This window comes from Aphis gossypii, chromosome 2 (genome assembly GCF_020184175.1).
Source record: "Aphis gossypii isolate Hap1 chromosome 2, ASM2018417v2, whole genome shotgun sequence".
In the NCBI taxonomy this organism is placed as follows: Eukaryota; Metazoa; Arthropoda; class Insecta; order Hemiptera; family Aphididae; genus Aphis; species Aphis gossypii.
The window spans coordinates 21,470,133-21,491,771 of record NC_065531.1 but is presented as its reverse complement, the minus strand read 5'-3'; the positions used below and the strand labels follow the sequence as shown (position 1 = coordinate 21,491,771).

General features: G+C 28.9%; 1 protein-coding gene across 7 annotated transcripts; it reads left to right on the top strand.

Annotated features, from left to right (window-relative positions):
• Positions 1 to 253: 253 nt before the first annotated feature.
• LOC126550294 (M-phase inducer phosphatase 3-like) lies at positions 254 to 21,060 on the top strand. 7 transcript variants are annotated; one of them, XM_050201523.1, is made up of 11 exons: positions 254 to 377; positions 11,835 to 12,038; positions 12,666 to 12,696; positions 12,784 to 12,946; positions 13,027 to 13,142; positions 13,213 to 13,324; positions 13,390 to 13,521; positions 13,594 to 13,891; positions 18,694 to 18,862; positions 18,918 to 19,103; positions 19,612 to 21,060. In XM_050201523.1, exons 2-11 carry the CDS (start codon positions 11,882 to 11,884, stop codon positions 19,886 to 19,888), a joined length of 1,641 nt encoding a protein of 546 aa, XP_050057480.1. In that variant the 5' UTR covers positions 254 to 377; positions 11,835 to 11,881; the 3' UTR covers positions 19,889 to 21,060. The 7 variants fall into 7 exon arrangements, with proteins under 7 accessions (XP_050057480.1, XP_050057482.1, XP_050057477.1 ...); XM_050201525.1 differs by lacking the exon at positions 254 to 377 and adding an exon at positions 2,831 to 2,848; XM_050201520.1 differs by lacking the exon at positions 254 to 377 and adding an exon at positions 9,618 to 10,060.
• Positions 21,061 to 21,639: the final 579 nt, after the last annotated feature.

Sequence of the window (21,639 nt, the reverse complement as noted above, 5' to 3'; positions counted from 1 at the left end):
TATATTGAGCTGTCGATTCCGCGCAAAACGGCTAACCTAAAATAATAAAAACTTATAAGGAAAATCTCCCCGCGCATAGTTACATGCATCACAAAGATATTGTCATCATTTACGGGCGCCCGCGCGTACGGCGGAACTACGGCAATTTATCGTGATCGTGTTTCTTTTTTTTTTTGTTCTCTTCTTTTGCTACAGCACACTATACCGCCACTAAGCAGTATAATAATATTTTATATATACGAGTATGTATCTATAATAATACAAACGTACAATAGCAATAACTACACGCCCGGCGGTCGAGAGCAGTCAACCGGACGGAGTTGTGTCCGTTCATGTCCGGCTGTTCGATGACGGTAAATGCGTCCGGGTGTTGCACGGTAGGTACGAGTCCATATTATTATGCGTATAATTTATGAACAATTAAAGTTTATGTTATAGTAAAATATTAGTAGAGAGTAAGTAGTCAACAGCCTGCTACAGACCAGTTGCATAGCTGCAAATGTAGAGGGCTGCACGCGAACTCGTTTTTTCTCTCCCCGCCGCTTACACTTTATCTATACGTCTTGTAAATATTGGTATACGAGTATTATATAGGTGGCACTGCAAAAGCATATTATAATAATATGATAGCGTTCATGTATAAACGATATTATATAATATATCATACCTATAAGTCCTTATTTCATTGAATATAATACATTATAAATAAATTAAATTCGATACGAAATATTACGAATATCCAAATATCCAATATACGACGACGAATCTGATTTTTTTTTTTATCGTAATCGTTTTACCGCAGGACGTTTTTTATTTGGAAAATCGAGTTGATATTTGGATTTTTATGGATTTTTCCGAAGAATTAAAAAAATATATACAACAGCACAATTCTCGCTGATAAATTTCATTCCATTAGAATTCTCTTTTATCGCGGTTGATAACATTATGTCACTGCGTAGAGAGCGATTTGTTAACAATATAAGTACTATTTAAATATTTAAAAAAATGGAAATCAACTAGAATCAACTGGAATTCATTATGAGAGGATATGTAAAAATATTGCTAACCCTATTTCTTTGAAAATATTATATTTTTCACTGGCACATTCTATTACAGAATTTCGTTATTATTATTCTATAATCTGGTCATCCTCTGTCAATATTCACATATAGCCTTGAAGCTATATTCAAAATCGTTTTCCTAGTTTTTTTTTATCATACTTATTAAAAATAATGTGGTACTTCATGTCAGTCACTTTAACAATACAAACTATTGTTGTTTGTAAGATAGATAGGTACATTAAATATGAACAGTTTAGGCGATAAGGGAAATGGTGATTTAAAATTCTTGCCTACTTGTTATTACCTAAGATAAGGTTAGGTATGTATATCGGTTGAATAGTTTTCAACGAAATTCTTACTCAGATCTTGTACGTAAAAGGATAGGTATTTAATTTAACTTATACCAATTATCGAATCCATGCAAATGAATTTGTATACACAAAAGGAATTAGAAGTTTCTATGGAAGTGGTGGGGTAATTGGAATTAATTCCTTCCGGCCATATGTCGCAGCTCACCACAACTCGTGCGCGCGGGTTCTACTATGGCTAGATACCTTATTATATAATATTCGTACAGGACTTCACAGTTTTGTGCTCTGTGTTGTGTAGTCTATGCAAAGACCAACACAGATCGAAGCCAGTTTCGCACCATTAAAAATCCGATGTAATTGTTACATACGTATCAATATAATATAGTAATGGACTATGTAATAATTTTATTTTCATGATATGATTTTGCGACTAATTTACGTACCTAATGATAACTATTTTACGAGTGACGCCCGTTATGTTTATCGATGACTAATTCTTTATTTGTCATCATATTATACTTATACATTATCAGTAGATATATATATGAAAGTGTATTGAGTAATAGATATATGTATGTTATTAACTTATACATAAGATATAGAACAACACGTACCTACTTTATATTATTATAATGTATGACATGCAGAGTGTAAGGTGTTCACATATTGAAATAATATGCGTAATAAACCTTCATGATGCGCATACTGCACACGATATTTTAGGTATATCGGTACATTTATCACAGTATAACCATACAAAATTATGTTTTTATACAACATTGAACGTATAATATTTACACAAGACCGTCTGTACAAAGAATTTTAAAAACGACGATATGGTTAATGGTTAAGTTAATATTATATATTACGATGCTCCAACTGCGAACTGCAACAGTTCAACAGTTGTCATACACACACACATAGATATAAATATACAATATAAACAGGTATATATTGTTCATTTAGTGTTGAAGTATAAGTTAATATACTTAACGTCTAAATGTATATCGCAAATATATATATATATCGATTATATATCTGTATAGACTCATACAAAGTAAGTACAATGCTGTTCTTAAAGAGAAAATGTACATACCAATAATACAATTGTACATAATATACTATACGCCGCACATGCGACATTATTTTATAACGATTTAACGACTGGAGGAGTATACAATTTATAACGTCGTAGTAGTGGAAAAAAAATTAAAAAAAACAGTACGAGTTCTATGTTGAAGATTTTTTTCAACAATAATATAGGTAGTTCTCAATCGTTTTTCGTTTCACTCGTTGCGTGTGTTCGCTCGGTTATTTAATATCGAAATATCACGTACCTACAAAGGATTTTTATTTTCAATAAAGGTGCACCTTTGTAGTTTTTATACAATTTAAATTTGGGATATTTATCGATTAATTGTTAAGCGACTACACCCATTACCAATGGATCAGCTACAAGTTTTTTCGAATTTGCAGGTACCCTACATAGTATATAGATAAGTTATGAGTTATAACCGTAAAATATATATAACTATGTAATAAGTTATTACTTCATAATATTGTTCACTTTTTATGCAAACGTATTTAATATAATTCCAATCCGATCTTAATTCACTCCAAAATAATGCGCTAGTATAGTATAGTATAGGTACAGTATAGTATATATATCAATAAATCAATACATTTTAAAATTGTCATTTAACAAAAAAATAATCTATATAATAACTTATTATAAAATAAAAATTATACGTTTTTCGCGTGAAATATTGTTAAAATCTATCAGAGATATTGCAGTGTTCATTTTAAGAATTATTTTGGTCAGGTTATTTCATTCTACCTGTGAATGAATAAAACCGACTATTATAATATCGTTGCAGATTTGAAACCGTTGTCGCTCAAACAGCACTCGTCGTTCATCCCTTGTACCGACGTTATATGTTTTGTTAAAGATTTGAATAGATGCTATTAATTCTAAGAATTTCGTTGTTATGTGCATCATAAGACATGACGGGATAAAAAGAAATCACCTGTTGCACCTATATAATTCTGAATACGTTTAATTTCGTGGTTTGTTATTCAACTTTTGAGAGTTTATATACATATATGATAAACATGCATACCACATACACAAAGACCTTTTAATAATTCAAAAATAATTTTAAACATAAAATATGTGAAGAGTGATTAATTATTTGTTTATTTTTGAAGACGCACTTATATTATGCATACATATAGTCATTAACCTATACTGGCTGTACTTAGATTATCAAATAAATAATAAATATTACTTATTAGTAATATATAAGTACTTAAAGAGTAATAAATAATACATTTTTTGTATTAATTTATTTTTTATACCTACAAACTATAAAGTTTTGTTTAACGTAATTTATTACTTAAATTATTTGTATTAAGATGGTATTTATTTTTAATTTTAACCTTAAGAGGTTTCTGGTTTCTTGATTTTTCTAATGACTACGTTGGGTTATAAAGAATTTCGCGAATTGAGGCGTATTTTAACGAACTATAATTATACGCATTTCAGCATTTGATTAATTTTACAGACCTGGTACCTATATAGTGGTCATAGATTTATATATATATTGTTTATAGGTATTGTAGCCTTGTAGGAGGTACTGCCTACCAATAAAACCACAATTTTTTCCAATGATTACAATTGGCAATGTTAGAGTATTTCACTAATCCATAATTAAATAACAAATAAATTAAATGAAAACGAAAGGGTTTCTTTTACAATTTCAAAATGAACGCTGTGCGGTCATAGACCTTAGACTCCCTACCCTATTTGGATCCACCCCTATAATAATAAGTTGGGGATGATGGCATTTTAGAACTCATGAGAATAACTCGCAGGTATTATGTTCATAATATTATACAATACTACTATACATGAGGTTTTTTTTATTGTGATCATCGGTATATAGGTTATTTTTTATTTTAACGTTGCGTCTATACAATGCAACAAAAAAAATTTCAAAAATTATTTTCTTATTTTAAATGAGTTATTCATGGATACAAACTAAATTGATATAAAATGTTTTCACAGCTTATAAATTTATCTTTAATAAACATACAAATATTGAGACTTTTAATTGACTTATTAAGGTTTCTATACAAAGTGTGTAGTACAAACTAATATACGAGTAGATAGTTTAATATAATATCAATGATTAAATAGCGTTTTATATATCGTTATGTATAAAACTAAATAATACTATAATTTATAATCGATTGTACATTGTAATATTAATATATTATTACATTTACTAGTTAATAAACAAAAATACTCGGAACGATAAAAACACGTTTGAAAAATGATATGTTTTTATTTAGTAATTTTGTAATGTATTTATGCTCAAATGTGACTTTATTATTGTGTCTAAAGACTAAACGTGTAAGATTTATTATTTAAATGTAAACAATGAAAATATTCACGCCTAACCCTGCTGTAAGAACGATGCATTAACTTCACCTACTATGTATAAATAAATATAAATGAAATATCAGTAACTAAAAAAAAAAATACTTAACACTTTTACTTATTGACTGATCAAATATATTAGTATATTATGATATGGTATAATATGATACAATTATAATTATTGTTTGATACGCAGTACGCACGCACTAGCGCTCAAGTGAAGTAATAAGTTAGTTAAACCGGAAACGTCGAAAAAGACAAACATTATATATATCAACAGAATATTATTATTGTTTATACGACATTCGTGCATGAACCAATTTCTCATTTACGTATAATAACACGTATATTATAATGAAAATATTATATACAGACTTCCGAGTGCCCTGCTGTTATATTTAGCTATAAGTCAAGTGTTGACTTCACATTAATCGATTCACAATTGACAACATTATATTAATTATTACTTATTAGTAATATATTATTTTATAATTCGTATTTTAAAGCGAAAATGTCCTAGCGATATTTAAAATGTATATATAGTTAGATAATATTAGATACATAGTGTCTTAGTTCACCCTTTACATAAGTTTATATTTAATATACCTACTTATACATAATATAAGTATTATTAATTATCAAAATATAAACTGTATAATATAATATTCAATTCGAAATATCTATGTTTGATTATTTTATTGCTTGGTCTAATCTTTATCTGCAAAAACCTTGTAATTTCATTTTTTATGTGAATATATTATTATTATATCATATGATTATATTACATATAGCCATATAGATTAACCAAGCGCGTGATGCGCTGTTGCCTGTTACCGTATATACATATTATACATATAATTGTACAATTGCGTATACATAGCAGGTAATAATAATTTAATTCATATTTTTATCAATTAACTTGCAGGACTACGGACAAACTTTACGCGCCGTGTCGCCCTTGTAAAAAAGCGTTAGTACGCGATAAAACGTAAATCTTTAAGAGAAAATCACGCATATATATAAGTATTCTTGTTGACTATAGAAAAATCTAAGGACATCATCTTCAGTTTTTCAACGTTTTTTTCTTGACCGAAAAAATCACATTTGAAAAATAACCGTCTGCAGTTCGATTGTTATACCGCTGTCCAACGAAATCTCCGTGTTTTCAACACACACACACATACATATAATATTATATTTATACATGTGTTAGTGCGACTACCTACGTGCCCTGAGTCCCACCGCACCCCTTAACATACACATATATTCCATATATAAATATGTGTATATACATATACACAAACACATACATATTGTGCCGTGTAAAACCCGAACCGGTGTGTAGTCGTAAGTCGTGACTACATATAATAATATATTACCTACCCTTGTCGTTCGTATATGTACGTATAATGTTTATTATAAGGCGCCCGTGTCGCGGTTCTCGTACGGTCGCCCCAAATATCTTTATACCCCGATATCGCTTCCCATTCACCCTCGAGGCCAAGACGCACCCGATATACTACCTAAATATATACATTTATATGTGTGTGATTTTAAAGATCCATATGTGGTTCGGGGAAATTTTTTTCAAAAAAAAAAAAAAAACGGTTTTTTTTTGACGACCTCCCCCAAAGCTTGTTATATTTACGCATACATGCAAACAGTCGCCTCGCACGCCGTTAAAATGTTTTAGATTATAGTATAATGTATATTTTGTAAATACCTTCTATACATGTACATACAATACTACATTGTACATTGTATATAGGTACATCGTCCGTGTTCCATATATATATACCTGACGGCTGACACTTATACATAATACTATAAAATTTTAACACACAAGGCGAATTTCAAACGATGTACATAAATATATTATATCATTTATATCGTCGGCCTTTTTCGGATCTCGACAACGATAAGTAAAAGTGTATTATTGTCATGTAAAACCTACATACATGCACCATTTATAAATTATTATTATTATTATTATTATATTTTTTTCTCTCGAAATTCCGATGCGATTTTGTCTCGGTCGTAAAATACAGATTTTGTATATTATAATTTATATTCTATGCTTTTATATTATTATATACACACGCCCACGATCACAATGCTGCACTGCTATTATATTATATCGTTATAAGTATGCAGGTACCGCTATAACATAGGTATATACCTACACAACAAGAGTCTTTTAACGTATTTCTCGCGATGGTGAGTTTGAAAATAATCACAGAAATGCGCATGCGCTTCGCATCGTATATAGTTACGCGTACGTGTTGGGTGCCTCCGTAAGGCATAACCAGCTACGACGAGTATAATATTGTGTACTTATGAAATAAAATACATGTATATGGTATACTATGTTAGTATTATATATATATATACTATATAGGAAGGTAATCGGATGCGAGTCGTGAAACCCTTCGATTAAGTGAGCACGTTGGGTCTAAAAATGTTCTCGAAGAGTCAGAGGAAGTATAATATATTATACGTGATACGTCCGAGACTGTATTGTACACGTAATATATATATATATTATGTATATTACTCCCGGAACGATGTCTTCTTCATGAGTGCTGTTGTCCGTTAAAAATGGAACCACATATTACAATGTATTATTACGATCGACCCACGCAAAGACGAGTTTTTTTTTTTTTATTGTACTTTACTTTCGTCTACAATCGTCTACGATTAAACTGCAGTGGAAAAAACATGTGAACACGGCATTATAAACATTATAATAATAGTTAATAATTAATATTTAGAAACGTGCTCAGAACGCTGACCGGTAAACATATTACATCATAATATAAAAACGGTTCCAATCGCGATTTAATGTAATACGTCAAACACTCACACATATGCGGCACATAGTGTACCCATAATATAATTTATGTGTTTTGTATCGTTTACTAAACGTAAATTATTTTATTGTTGTCGTTTCTTCCTAATACGACGAAATCGTTATTATTATATTGTCGTTAGAATAATATTTGTCGAAATGTTATTCATTAGATTGTTTTAGTACTGTGCAGTGTGCAGGACACTTGTGGGCTATGATAGTTATAGACTCTAACGAGTAACGGGCCCATTACGATTTCAAGTATATAGGTACCTACTACCTACATAAATAATAATATTAATACTATTATAATTAAAATAATATAGGTCGCTAAATGCGTAATTTACATATTACAAATTATATAGATAGCCTACTGCTATCGACCATCAAATAATTAGTACCTATTTAATACATATCAGCACGAAAAAGCTTATAATTGTGTAATGTTATAGATTGTAATATGTATAATATATATATATATATATTATAGATTATTTGATAATCGGTTTCGTGCACACTTCTATACTGTAGCTTTTTTTTTTACTCTATTCGAATAATTATTATCTATGCTTGTGAAAATATTTTGTGTAAATTTACACTTATAAATTGTACATAGGTAATAAAGAATATTTTACAATGCCAGGCGCTAGATAATTATGCCATGTAGACGGAGAATTTTAATACAGTACAGTACAGAAATCCACTGCAGTGCAGTGTTTAATTGGTTATATTTTGTACAGAATATATAGAATAGAGGCGTGAATACAACAAAGAGTTAATCAACACAGAGCTTATGTTATATCAGATCAGATCTGCGAACATATTTGAAGACATTTAACACAATAATTATAAATCTGAAAAATAAGACATATATTATGGTTTATAGATTTCAAGTACCTATTTGTAAACATGCAATATGGGCATGACGAGATATTATAATGTATATAAGTGTATGTGTGGTCAATAATTTTGCGCGGACACACCGATGTGACTTTTAAACGGTTACAAGAATATAATGTACAATGTTGGATTCCAGTCGATTTTTCTAGAACTACTTTAGCCCATAGTATGCCAAAAAAATTCGAATTTTCTTTCTAAATTTCCGAATGTGCACTTCGCGTGAACTCAGTTGATGACGATATTCTTGGCAATTTTTTTTTTTTTTTTATTCAAATTTTTGATTTCACAACATAATTCTATATAGTACCCAAAGTCTTAGGCAACCGTTTATAATAATACGCAATGTTAACGTGTTGTAGGTACCTATATATAAGTCGTGAGCACCGCGAACAATATCTCGGCATGTATTTTATAAGCACATAAATAGGTATCCAAAATTTCGGCACCCCCAATACACATAGATTCTTGGGCCGGTTATGTGCTCTTAACCCCTTAAATAACCCTTTAAAGCAGCGGAGCGGACACCGCCGAGGTGGAAGCGAGCGCATACTCGGCCACGTAACAGCGTGCGGGTGATTCGCGAATAACAAAAAAAAACGTCACACATCACATGGCGGGTCCCCATCATAGTATAATATGAAGGTACCTACATTGTACGCGATACTATGGAATACCATTACCGCGGTAACGGATTGGTCGAGCAGCACGCGCGCTATTATTGCGAAACGCATAGGGAATATTGTACGGTAATTTATAATAATAATAGATGATCATGGTAATAGCCGAGTAGGTACGCGACCATGGTCCCGAGTACGTGTCGCAGCTAGGGGTTGTCGAACCGGGCCGCGGAAAAGCGCGAACCGTGTTTATAGTCTTTGTGCGCTCTCCCCCCTTCCCCCCCGCGGACCACCGAAAGCCCGCCGACGGCCGCGACCGTGACTCCGTGACGACAACATACGGTCGGTCGTCCCCGCCGCCGCCGCCGCAGCCGTCGCCGACGAACATCGACCGGGGCGCCGTCTGGTGGCAGCGGCCCGTAACCGATCCCGTCCGTCCGTCCGTACTGGTTCACACCGACGACGATCATAGGCCCGAGGCGCAGCAGCAGCAGCTACCCACTACCACCACCACCGCACTCCTCGCCGCCGCACCGCCGCCACGTCGCCCGTTAACTTTTTGAAAAGAAAAAACCGAAACGGACCGGCCCGAGCGCTGTCGTTGTAATAATATTTGTTAAATATCGTTATATCGTCCGACGGCGGCCGTCCGGCGTTCGGTTTTGAGTTCTCTCGTCGTTTTGTCACCGTATGTATACTATTTTTCACGTTTTTCTCTTTCTCGCGGCCGTTTTTTCGGCTCCCGCGTCACCTGCGAGAATCGTAAACGACGACTGAACTCTCCGACGGTTGGTGTTTGTCGCGGACGAAACGATGTGTTGCTCGTCGGTCGTCGATCTGTGCAACAGCAACAGCAGTATCATTAGTTGACATCGTGAACAGTGAGTATATTTCAACGAAAATCAGCGCGAAGAGTTCTCGTGCAACGGTTCAGACATCGCGATGAGAACTGGATAAGGTAGTCCCGATTGTTACGTTTGTGTTTGAGACGGTTGTTTTGTTGTAAAAATAAACACTAGCATAAATATTATATATACCAAATATCTATGTGTAAGTGCCATATCTACAGACACATGTCAACGATCATCATCACTCTTCATTCTTCCTTAATGTTTACCCTATTGTTTGGTTTGATTTCACACTGGTGTACATTCGACTGTCAGTGTGGAACTGTGTCCACAATTTAAAAAATATTTCTCCAATCTACACTAATTCACGGTAATCTGCTCGTCTAGATTTTTTTTTGTGCTCTTATAATAAAGTAGTAATAACTGGCTGATAAGCTTACATAGTTTATGGTATGAAACCTAGTTTTATACACAAGCATATCTGATTTACAAAATATCTATGACACAGGTGTGGAATTACTAGATAATAGTAGCAAGGTAGACATAATAGAGAATTTTAAACCAGTAATTGTCAATCAAATATGTTGAGAATTAAGTGTTATTATAAATTATAACTACAATAGAATCATTGGTCAATTTAGAATATATAGGTAATTTTGAAATTTATAATTGTTCATTTAAGTTTGATTTTATTTGTAGCTGATAACTAAGTATGTTAGTTAATTTAAACTGTTTTATTTTTCTACTTACTGCTAGTTACTGCTTATGGATATTATTTGGAGTAGGTTAGGTACTTATTTTCAGTAAGTAATTATTCATAGAGGTTTTACTTAATATGCATAGTAGAATTACTGCCATAAATACAATGTATAGTACCTATCTATTTCCCTTTTCTTCAATTTTTTCTTATGAAATAAAATTTAATTGTTTTTCTTATATTTTTATTGAGTTAATAATAATTTTACCATAATTTAATTAGTTTTATTATGTTCAAACATATGTATAGTTATTATTATTATAATAGCCAATAGGTAGGTACAATTTATTTTGAAAATATTTATTCATGTGTTTTGAATGAAGTAGTTGGTAGTTAGGTAATATAAAGTTACAAGTATAAAATATCAGTGTCTGATTTTCAATCCATTATAAGATAGTTGTGTGAAACTATCACATAACTTTAGCTATACTAAAAAGAGTAAACACATTAACTCCTTTATCCCTACATTTCTACCTGTACTCAAAATCAACATTTCAATTGAAAAACACTCTTGAAAAAATTCTTACTTTATTAATCAGTGGCAGATATGAGGGGGGGGGGCAATCACCCCCTCCTTGGGCTGTATTTTTTAATTTTTATATTATAAATTATAATATTGGGCTGGAACTCACTGAAAGCCGATAATTCATTTATGAAAATCCCCCTCCCCCCTTGGGTGGCTTCAGGATCCGCTACTGTTATTAATTAATAATTATATATAGGTAATGTATATTGTTTAATTTACCCATTTGGCTATTTAATAGGTATTCCACAGAAACAAACATTTTAAAGTAATTATAAGTATTATAAGCTAACTAAACTTTTAAATAATATTTATCTTTAGAACAAACCTCAATAAAAATGCCATAATTAAATTATATACAAAATTTACAAAATTATATTTAACAATAGGTATGAAGGTAATAGCCATTAGCCAAATTATATTTATTTCTAACTATATTAATCTATTTACTAATTACATATGTTGATGTATTTGTGTTTCCACTTAATCATTATAATATAATTAAATTTCTATTTTTTTTTTTACAGTTTGTACTATCTGCTCTATACATTATAGTCAGTAAATAACATATACAATGAGTTCATTCAATGATAGAAAACCAATCCAAGAGGTGTCATCACCAATGACAAATTTAGCTAATTGTCTTGGAACATCACTGACAGTCAGACGCAAGCTAACTTTATCTGAATCCAGTGAAACTCCAAAAAAATGTTATGACAACATACTCCATGGTAAATTTAAGTTTTTTTTAAATTTTAAAATATTTTATAGGTATTCTATTTTTTTTTAAATTTAAATTGTTGATTGGGATAAAACCTATTTCTAACCATTTAATGCATTCATAATTTTGATTTTTTGCACCTGATTATGTATAGATACAATTAATATGTATACTGTAATTAATATTGTATACACTATATAGCTAAAATTTGTATAAGTTTTAAAATATTTCCAAACATTCCTATTCCCTTTCTACTTTGTAAAATCAACAACTGATTTTTGAATAAAAATCCATGATTATAATTATGTAATATGTTAATAATAACTTCTATAACTTCTATTCACCTGTGATTCTCTTTTTCTCTATTATTTGTATAGATTCCACTGGATATACTAAGGGCCGTTCTTACGATGTTCGGTTAGTGCCTGATAACGCTAACCTGAAGAATTTCTCATGTGTTAACTAATGAAATTCTACCGGTTAGTCATAACTGACACTTGACCGGACATTGTAAGAACGGCCCAAAATATTTATTATTTTCTTTAATTATTACTATTGTAATGAATTTAAATTTTATTGTTGAATTTTGTTTAATTAAAATGATTTTTTATTTTCAATTGAATAAATGAAACAACAGATCACGATATAAACAGCTCATCAAATACCAGGTATATATTGTTTTTAATAGATGTTTGGTACTACATTGAATATTTTCATGACTAAAAAATATAAAATTATGTATTTTACTATTAAAGATTATTCAAAGGAAATTCAAAAAATATAAATGATAGTCCTACATTGAAAAATTTGATGCTTCAAAAAATGATAAACAGTCCAGTTGAGAAGGAAAACACAACCAAGTGTGCCGATGCAATAGTCTCTAAAACAATGTTATCACCATCCCAATCAAGTCCAACAGTAATTTTATTTTATATTAATTATTTAAACTTGAATAGTTACTTTAATTAATAGTCATTTTATGTATTTTTATTTTTTAGTTTTTGATACACAGTCGTAATACAAGAGGTCGTCACCCGTTGGAAGATCATGATCCAAATTCACAAGACAGTGGATTTTTTTCTGTGCTTTCTGAAGATTCCAGATCATTAACTAGGTATTTTCCTAAAATCAGTAATTTTGGATTTATATTTTCAGTTGCTTAATATATTTTGCTGTGTTAGTAGATTTGAACCCAAAAGTGTAATTGACAAGAAAAACTCATCATTAAATGTTTGTCACAAAGGAATCCCAGAAATAGATGATCCATTTGACAATATTAATTCTCCAAGAAGACTGGTAAATAATAAGTAATAATACATTATAATTTAATACTATAATTTAATTATTATTGATAATTGAAGTCTCAAGATTCACTTCCAACCGAATTCAGTACTTTGATTGATGGAGATATTTTTTCATTACATTCACCGATAATAAAACCTATTGTCAGACGAAGAAATTCTAAGTATGATTCAGAGACACCTCGAAAAATTGTAAGTAATCATTTTTTTAATGTATAATATAATATTGTCTTTCAATTAACTATTGTATTTTCTTACAAATAGGATTTAGTTTTTGAAGAAAAAAAGAAGCCTGATGTTGTTGTAAAAAAACGCAAATTATTTAATGATTTTGAATGTCCTTCTGAGTCATCAATTGTATCCAAAAGGTTAAAGCCTAATGTTGATCTTTCAATCTCATTTAATTCTCCAAGATTAGACACTGGAAATACTTCTTTAACTGCTCCTGTATCACATAAGAAAACTACACTTTTTGACTATGGATTTTGTAAAAACAGTGTTTCCAAGTTACGAAGATCATTTTCAACTACTGAAGACACAATAAAAGCTGCATTTGAAAAAGGTGAGTAATTCATTTAAAATCTAATTTTTTATTTTTTATTAAACATTTTGGAACTAAAATAAATACATTAGTTAAAAAGCTTAAATTTAAATTATATTAATTTGTTAAAAAATATTATGTTGATTATGATATCTGTCACTATCATTTTTTTATCAATTCATATAGTTGAAAAAAAATATCTACTGATTTTACAATGATGTGTATGTGTATGTGCTTTTTTTTTGTGTGTCTGTGTACAGCATAACTAGTCGAAATAATGCTTCAATTTTGAAGTTTGGGGGTGGTTTCTGATGGCAAAGTGAATATCCTTAGTGCAATATAAGTCAAAAGTAAACATTTTCAAAAAAAAAAGTCGGCAAGTGGGTACCGCTCTGCTGTACATTAGGGGGTGGGGTGGACCTCGGATTAAGGTAGGTTAAATTTAAATGCAATGATAGGTATCATTGTATACGAAAAACGATTCTGAACGGAGATGATTTGTCAGTCTAAAATATTTAACGTTAGATATAAATATAAACAATTTTATGAATTTTGAACTACAAAATAATTTGTAAATATTCATGATTTTCACGAGTTTTTGTCAAAATTTGAACTTCAAATGCTAATAAAAAAAAATTGTGCCTATATATTCTTATAATTTTTTTATCGCTATAAGAATAACTTATGCGGAACTTTGTATTAATTTTTCAAATATTTTGACTCCGCCAAAAAAAATTTATCGACACTTCAAAAAAAAATTCTTAGGAAAATTGAAAATTTCATTTGTCTATAAATAGCTCAAAAAAAGTCAAAGTATTTTGAAAATCAAATCACGTAAAGAAAATGACAATTTAAATAACTGGTAAAATTTTTAAGTATTTACGACTTATACTATTTGAATAACAACAAATATCAAAAATCATTTGAGGCTAAACCGTTATTTAACGCGGTTTTGTAAAAATTTAAATTTCAAACTCTCATAAAATTTTTTGTTTGAATCCGGTAGAGTTTTTTTTACAGATATTTGAAGAAAAATTTATGGAGAACCTTGTACCAAATTTTCAAAACTTAGTTATAAAAGAAAAAATTTTAACGATTTTCCAACCACAAAATTACTTGCAAATTTTCGCAATTTTGACATATTTCGTATAAATTCGAACTTTAAGGACTTATAAAAAAAAATTGTGACCAACGATTTCAGATTTTTTTTTTATCACTCTAAGAACAACTTATAAGAAACCTTGTATTAAATTTTCAAGATTTTCTGGTCAGCCAAAATTTTTTTATCGTTTTTTAAAAATACTCAAAATTCTTTGAAAATTTAACTGTGTATAGAGAACGCTAATATAAACATTTGGTGAAAATTTTAAGTATTTACATCGATTAGTTTTTGAGTTATAGCAAAATAAAAATTCGATTTTGACGATAACTGGTTTTGCGTAAAAAATCCCGTTTTAACCTCATTTTTTTAGGGTTTTTCCCGATTCATTTAAAAAATATTGAAAAATTTTAACTTTTGACCCCCCAAAGTACCAACTAGATTCAATTTTCTTTTCAAAGAGGGGCTGAAGTCAAAAATCGAAGCATTTTTACTGCTCCAAATGTTGTCGACAGACACACAAAAAAAAAAAAACACATCATTGTAAAATCAATACATTCATCACTCCGTTCAGAATTTAAAAATAAGAAAAACAAAAAAAAAGTGACGGAAAAACGAGAATTTTTACGCAAAACCAGTTTTCGACCAAATCGATTTTTTTATTTTGCTATAACTCAAAAATTAATTACTGAAAAAACTTGAATTTTCACCACATGTTTATGTTACTGTTATTAATACATGGCTATACATTTTCAAAATATTTTGACTTTTTACGAGTGATTTATAAACCACAGAAATTTTCGATTTTTCTGAGAATTTTTTTTTGAAGTGTCGATGAAAAAATTTTGGATGATAAAAAAAACTTGAAAATTGAATACAAAATTCCTTATGAGTTGTTCTTATTGTAGTTAAAAAAAATCGAAAATCGTTAGTCACAATTTTTTTTATAGTTCAAATTTTTACGAAATATGTCAAAATCTCGAAAATGTACAAGTAATTTTTAAGTTGAAAAATCATAAAAATTTTTGTGTTCTAATCTTAGAATAAAAAATTTAACACTAAGTTTTTCATAAGTTTTCCTTCAAGTAGCTATAAAGAAAACTCGATGCATCATTACAGGAAAAAAGTGCGTTAGAATTTTTAATTTTTACTAAATAGCGTAACGACAACAATTTTAAACATTTGGTATTATTCAAAAAGTATAGGTAGTAGATATTTGAAAATTTCACCGATTATTAAGATTAGCATTTTCTTTACATGATTTGATTTTCAAAATATTTTGACTTTTTTTGAGCTATTTATTGAAATTTTCAATTTTTCTAAGAATTTTTTTTGAAGTGTTGATAAAAATTTTTTGGCGGAAGCAAAATACTTGAAAAATTAATTCAAAGTTCCTCATAAGTTATTCTTATGGTTACAAAAAAATTATAAGAATACATAGGCACAATTTTTTTTTTAGCATTTGAAGTTCAAATATTGACAAAAATTCGTCAAAATCATGAATATTTGCAATTTATTTTATAGGTATAATTCATATAAGTTTTTGTATAAGTAGCTAAGATTTGAAAATGTAATACAAGATTTTCCATAAATTTAGCTTAAAATAATTATAAAGAACTTGAATTTCGGTGTATTCAAGCCATTAAAATAAGTACCACCTTTTTTACCAACACTGGAAATTATATCTTAGACTAACAAATCACCTTCGTTCAGAAACGTTTTTCGTATACAATACGATACCTATCATTAAATTCAAATTTTACACTCCTAATATATAATAGTGATCCACACGGCACATTATGTACAGCAGAGCGATACCCATTTACCCGTTTTTTTTTTTAATACACTAAATTGAAAATTATTGTTTTTATTTCACGGAATGAATAAAATGTGTGTCCATACATGAGTATAATTTAAAAAGAAAATTGTGAAAATGTATTTTTTATTATTTCTTTTTAAGTTTTTTTTTAGTTTTGTCTTAATTCTTAACTGCTGTTAAGCAGAATTTTTTTTATAAAAAGGTTATATAAAAATATTGAATAATTATAATTATTTCAAATTACATAGTATATTTTTGAATTCTGAACGAAGTGATGAATGTATTAATTTTACAAAGATGTGTTTTTTTTTTTGTGTACCTACAACATAACTTATAAAAATAATGCTTCAATTTCAAATTTCGGGGGTAGTTTCCGATGGTAAGTGTCTTTTGTGCATTATAAAGGTCAAAAGTAAGGATTTTCCAATAGTTTACAAAAAAATCGAAAAAAACAAAAAAAAAGTAACGGAAAACGGGAATTTTTATGAAAACCAGGTTTTCAACAAAATCGATTTTTTTTTATATGGTTGTAACTCAAAAATTAATCACTATAAATAATTATCACATATTTATCTATATATAATTAAATTTTAAAAATCTTTTACTTTTTTGAAGTGTCGATAAACATTTTTGTGTACCCAAAAAAACTTGAATATTAAATACAAGATTTTTCATAAGTCATTCTTATTGTACTTAAAAATCAAAAATTGTTATTCGTGTCTCAATTATTTTTTTATAAACGAAATATGTAAACCGTGAAAATTTACAAGTAATTTTGTTGTTGAAAATTCATAAAAAAGTTTGTATTTATATCTAAGGTTAAAAAATTCAACTCTACATTTTTTATTATTTTTCTTCAAACAGCTATAGAGAAAACTCTGAGTGTCATTAGTATAGGAAAAATGTTATGAGCGTTTGATTTTAAATTTTTACGAAATTGGGTAACAATAACGATTTATCCTCAAACGATTTTAAATATTTGTTATTATCCAAAATGTATAAGTCGTAAATATTTGAAAATTTCACCAATTATTTAGATTGGCATTTATTTTCTTTATATGATTTAATTTTTTAAATATTTTGATTTTTTATGCTATTTTAGGCATTTGAAATACTCGTTTTTATTTAGCTTTTTTTCTATAAATATCGATTAAAATTTTGGCGCTTAGTCAAAATATATGAAAATTTGTAAGTTCCTCATAAGTTTGTTTTATAGTGATTTAAAAATCATATGAATGTGTACATTGACACAATTTTTTTTATTAGTATTTAAAGTTCAAATATTGACAAAAATTTGTCAAAATCATGAATGTTTGCAAATTATTTTGTAGTTTCATTTATTAACAATTTTGTATAAGTAGCTAAGAGTTTAAAATTGAATATAAAATTTTCCATAAGTTAGGCTTACATTAATTATAAAAGAACTTACATTTTGGTGTATTCAGATCATTAAAATATAAACCACCATGTTCACCACCCACTAGAAAATATATCCTAGGCTGACAAATCATCTTCATTCAGAATTATTGGATTCAACTTTAATACATCTATTATAGTGACCTATACAGCAAAGGGTTACTCACTTGACCACTCTTTTCTAAAATTGCAAAAACAAATTAATTTATCAATGGCTGTTGTTTGTTTAATATTAAGTAAAAAATATAACATACAACTATATAATAAAATGAATTTATAGGTAAACTATAGAAATAAGCACTTTAAAATTGCATGTTTGAAATTGTAGTAAAATGCTAAGCATTATACTAAATATTGTATTAAGCAAAAAGTAATGCTTAAAGTTCAAATCTTGTTTATAATTATATTCTTAAATAATTTATTTGGTTTCTATTATTAAAATCACACAATTGTTTTAAAACTTAAAAAATATTTATCTTTTTTCTACAGAGGATAATGGAACAAATTTAATTGGTGACTTCAGTCAATCATTTATATTGCCCTTGTTATCATTCGGTCGTCATGCAGATCTTCGTAGCATATCTCCTGATACATTAGCTCGTTTATTGGAAGGCTCGTTCAATGATCATATTGACTCTTATCTTATAATAGATTGCCGGTAATTTAAATATTATGTTGTAAGTAGAAATGTACTTAAATAATCCTATTTGTAGATACCCCTATGAGTATGAAGGTGGTCATATAAGAGGTGCAATCAACATATTTACTAAAGAGCAACTATTTAAAAACTATACAGAAGACAAGTTAGGTAAAAAATCTCAGAAATGTGATAACATAAGTGCAAAGAGAAATGTTTTGATATTTCACTGTGAATTTTCATCAGAAAGAGGTCCAAGTCTGTGAGTATAATTTAATGTATTTAATATTTTATTAATAATTATAATAGACTAAAATGAATACATAACTAAGTTAGGTTAAATAAGTAGTGTCTGTATTTTTATTATTTTTTTGAGTGTATTCAACTTAATTAAGGGTAAGAAATGTGGACATATATTCAAACTTAAAATGACTGCTATGAAATATTCTTAAATATTAAAAATAATTAGCTTCTAAAATTAAAGTATACATTTAAGCATATAACTAATGCAACAATTGTTTATCTCCTATCTTATTTAACCCTAGTTAAATGCGTTACTTTTATAGTTGAACTATTGAACAAACTTTATCGATCATAAAAATCTTAATTTAATCCACTAAACTTATGTAGCACAATTATATTTTATAATAACTTTTAAATAAAATATGTAAATTCTATAGTACTAATTAAATATAATCAAGCTATTTCACATTTATTTATTTTTTTAATTAAATCAAAGTAATTTATAACTCCTATTGCTTATATTATAGGTCACGATACTTGCGTAATGCAGATCGTCAAAAGAACAGTATGTGCTATCCTTATTTGGACTATCCAGAAATGTATTTGCTCGATGGTGGATACTGTAAATTTTTCAGTCAACACAGTAACTTGTGTGTACCATCTAGCTATCGGTCAATGTATGATCCGGCCCATACCTCAGATCTAAGAAGGTTTAGGTCTAAATCAAAAACATGGACTTGTCACAACGATGCAATGCCAAGATTGGCTGGGAAAAACACGCTCAAACGATTGGGTTTTAATTAATCGCTTTATATATTCTTTCGTGTAAAAAAGTTTAGGTTTTTTTTTTTTATATTGATTTGTGTGATTTTTTTTTTTGCGTTTTAATTTTAATTTATTTTTAACCATTTAACCAATTTTTTTTCTATTTTAAAAACTGATGTGTTGATATATTAATTTAGATCCCAGTGCAATTTTGTATAACTTTTGTGATGCTATATAATAGTAAAAGCACTGTTAGCTAAGTTTCCAAAAAAGAACATTTAATTGTCAGCTTTAGTGGTTTTAATTATTTTATATAAATAGATTGTTAATATAAAATCAAATGCATATAGTTTATTATGTACGTGTGTTTGTGTGATTTTAATGTATTTGCCAAGTGCAATGTGATTTTTTTTTTTTAGATAACATTAACTTAAAAGAAAATAATGTTAGTCGGAGGGTTAACATTTTTTTAAAAAAAGACTTTTAGTATTAATTTTATTTTTTACAAAACATTACTACAATAAGTAAGATTAGTAAGTTAATGAAAAACGATTGAATGTGTTCATTTTAATATTAATTTTTCATATCGCTTTGCCAATATATTCTAAATTTTTATGTGTAATTAGAAAAATGTGTACATACTCGTAGTTAAATTAAGTATTTTGGAAAAATTTTATTATTTATTAATTATTTTATTTTTTCATGTTTTTTTCTAAAATATTAATAGTTATGAGATCATACGAACATTATATTATATTTTAATATATTTATCTATGTCATCGGCTGTTAGATTTAGTTTTATATTATAATTATTTTTAAACAATTTCTTTATCGACTCATTTAAGATGAGTAAAAAACAAAAAAAAAAAACAAAAAACAAGTCAAAAGTAGCTTTTAATGCTTTTTTTCTATACATTTATAATAATAATAATTTCTATTTAATATCAATTGACAATAGATATTATGAACTCTTTTAGCATTATTTTTTCAGTCTTCTGTATGTCGAGATTGAGGAGTGCAAATTGTTTTAATATCTTATACAAATTTGTTTCCTTTTTTAAATGAGTCGACTTTTAATATATGTACGAAACGTTATGCTCGGCGTGTATAAAGAGAAATCTATAGGCAATTTTGAATTTTTAGAGAAGTATTTATATGTATTGATGTGAAAATGTTATTATTTAAAATATAGAAATTTAGATTGAGACTAATCAGTTGCGTTTTATCATCTATATATGTAATTCATCATGTTTTTTTATTTTTACTCACAAAGAAACCACAAGGCGTGTGTATTGGCACACCGAGTAATCCAAAAAAAAAAGGTTTTAACCCTTACGAGACAGTTAAACACTCGACTGGCTACCTAAGGATGATCAAGCTCAGTCCTAAATTTACAATCGACACAGTTCACTTGGATCAAGGTACAGTAACACCTTTAGCTAGTAAAATAACAGTGTACGGTTGTAGACTTGTACATCATGACATTATGTGTGTATTGTGTGCCAGTTAACGTCTGAAATTAACATTGATCATGTTTTTGAGTGGTTTTTTCCTACGTACATCGATAAATGATTACCCCTCGTTTGTAAACGAGATTAGATCTCATTCGTTTTCGATCGTGAACAATAAATTAATGGTACCACAGCAGCTCGTTCGATGAACGTAATTTCGGAATTTTGAGCGGAATTCGAAAAAAATCGAAAATCTGCTGACGGGTTTCGGGCATACGGCGTAAACGTGCGCATCCGTACCGATAGAATCTAAAGACTAGACTGTTTACGCTGAAAAAA

Coding starts and splice junctions, on each gene's coding strand:
- LOC126550294 (XM_050201523.1), top strand. CDS start 11,882: ATGAGTTCATTCAATGATAGAAAACCAATCCAAGAGGTGTCATCACCA. Junction 12,039..12,665: donor TTATGACAACATACTCCATG/GTAAATTTAAGT, acceptor ATGAAACAACAG/ATCACGATATAAACAGCTCA. Junction 19,104..19,611: donor TCAGAAAGAGGTCCAAGTCT/GTGAGTATAATT, acceptor CTTATATTATAG/GTCACGATACTTGCGTAATG.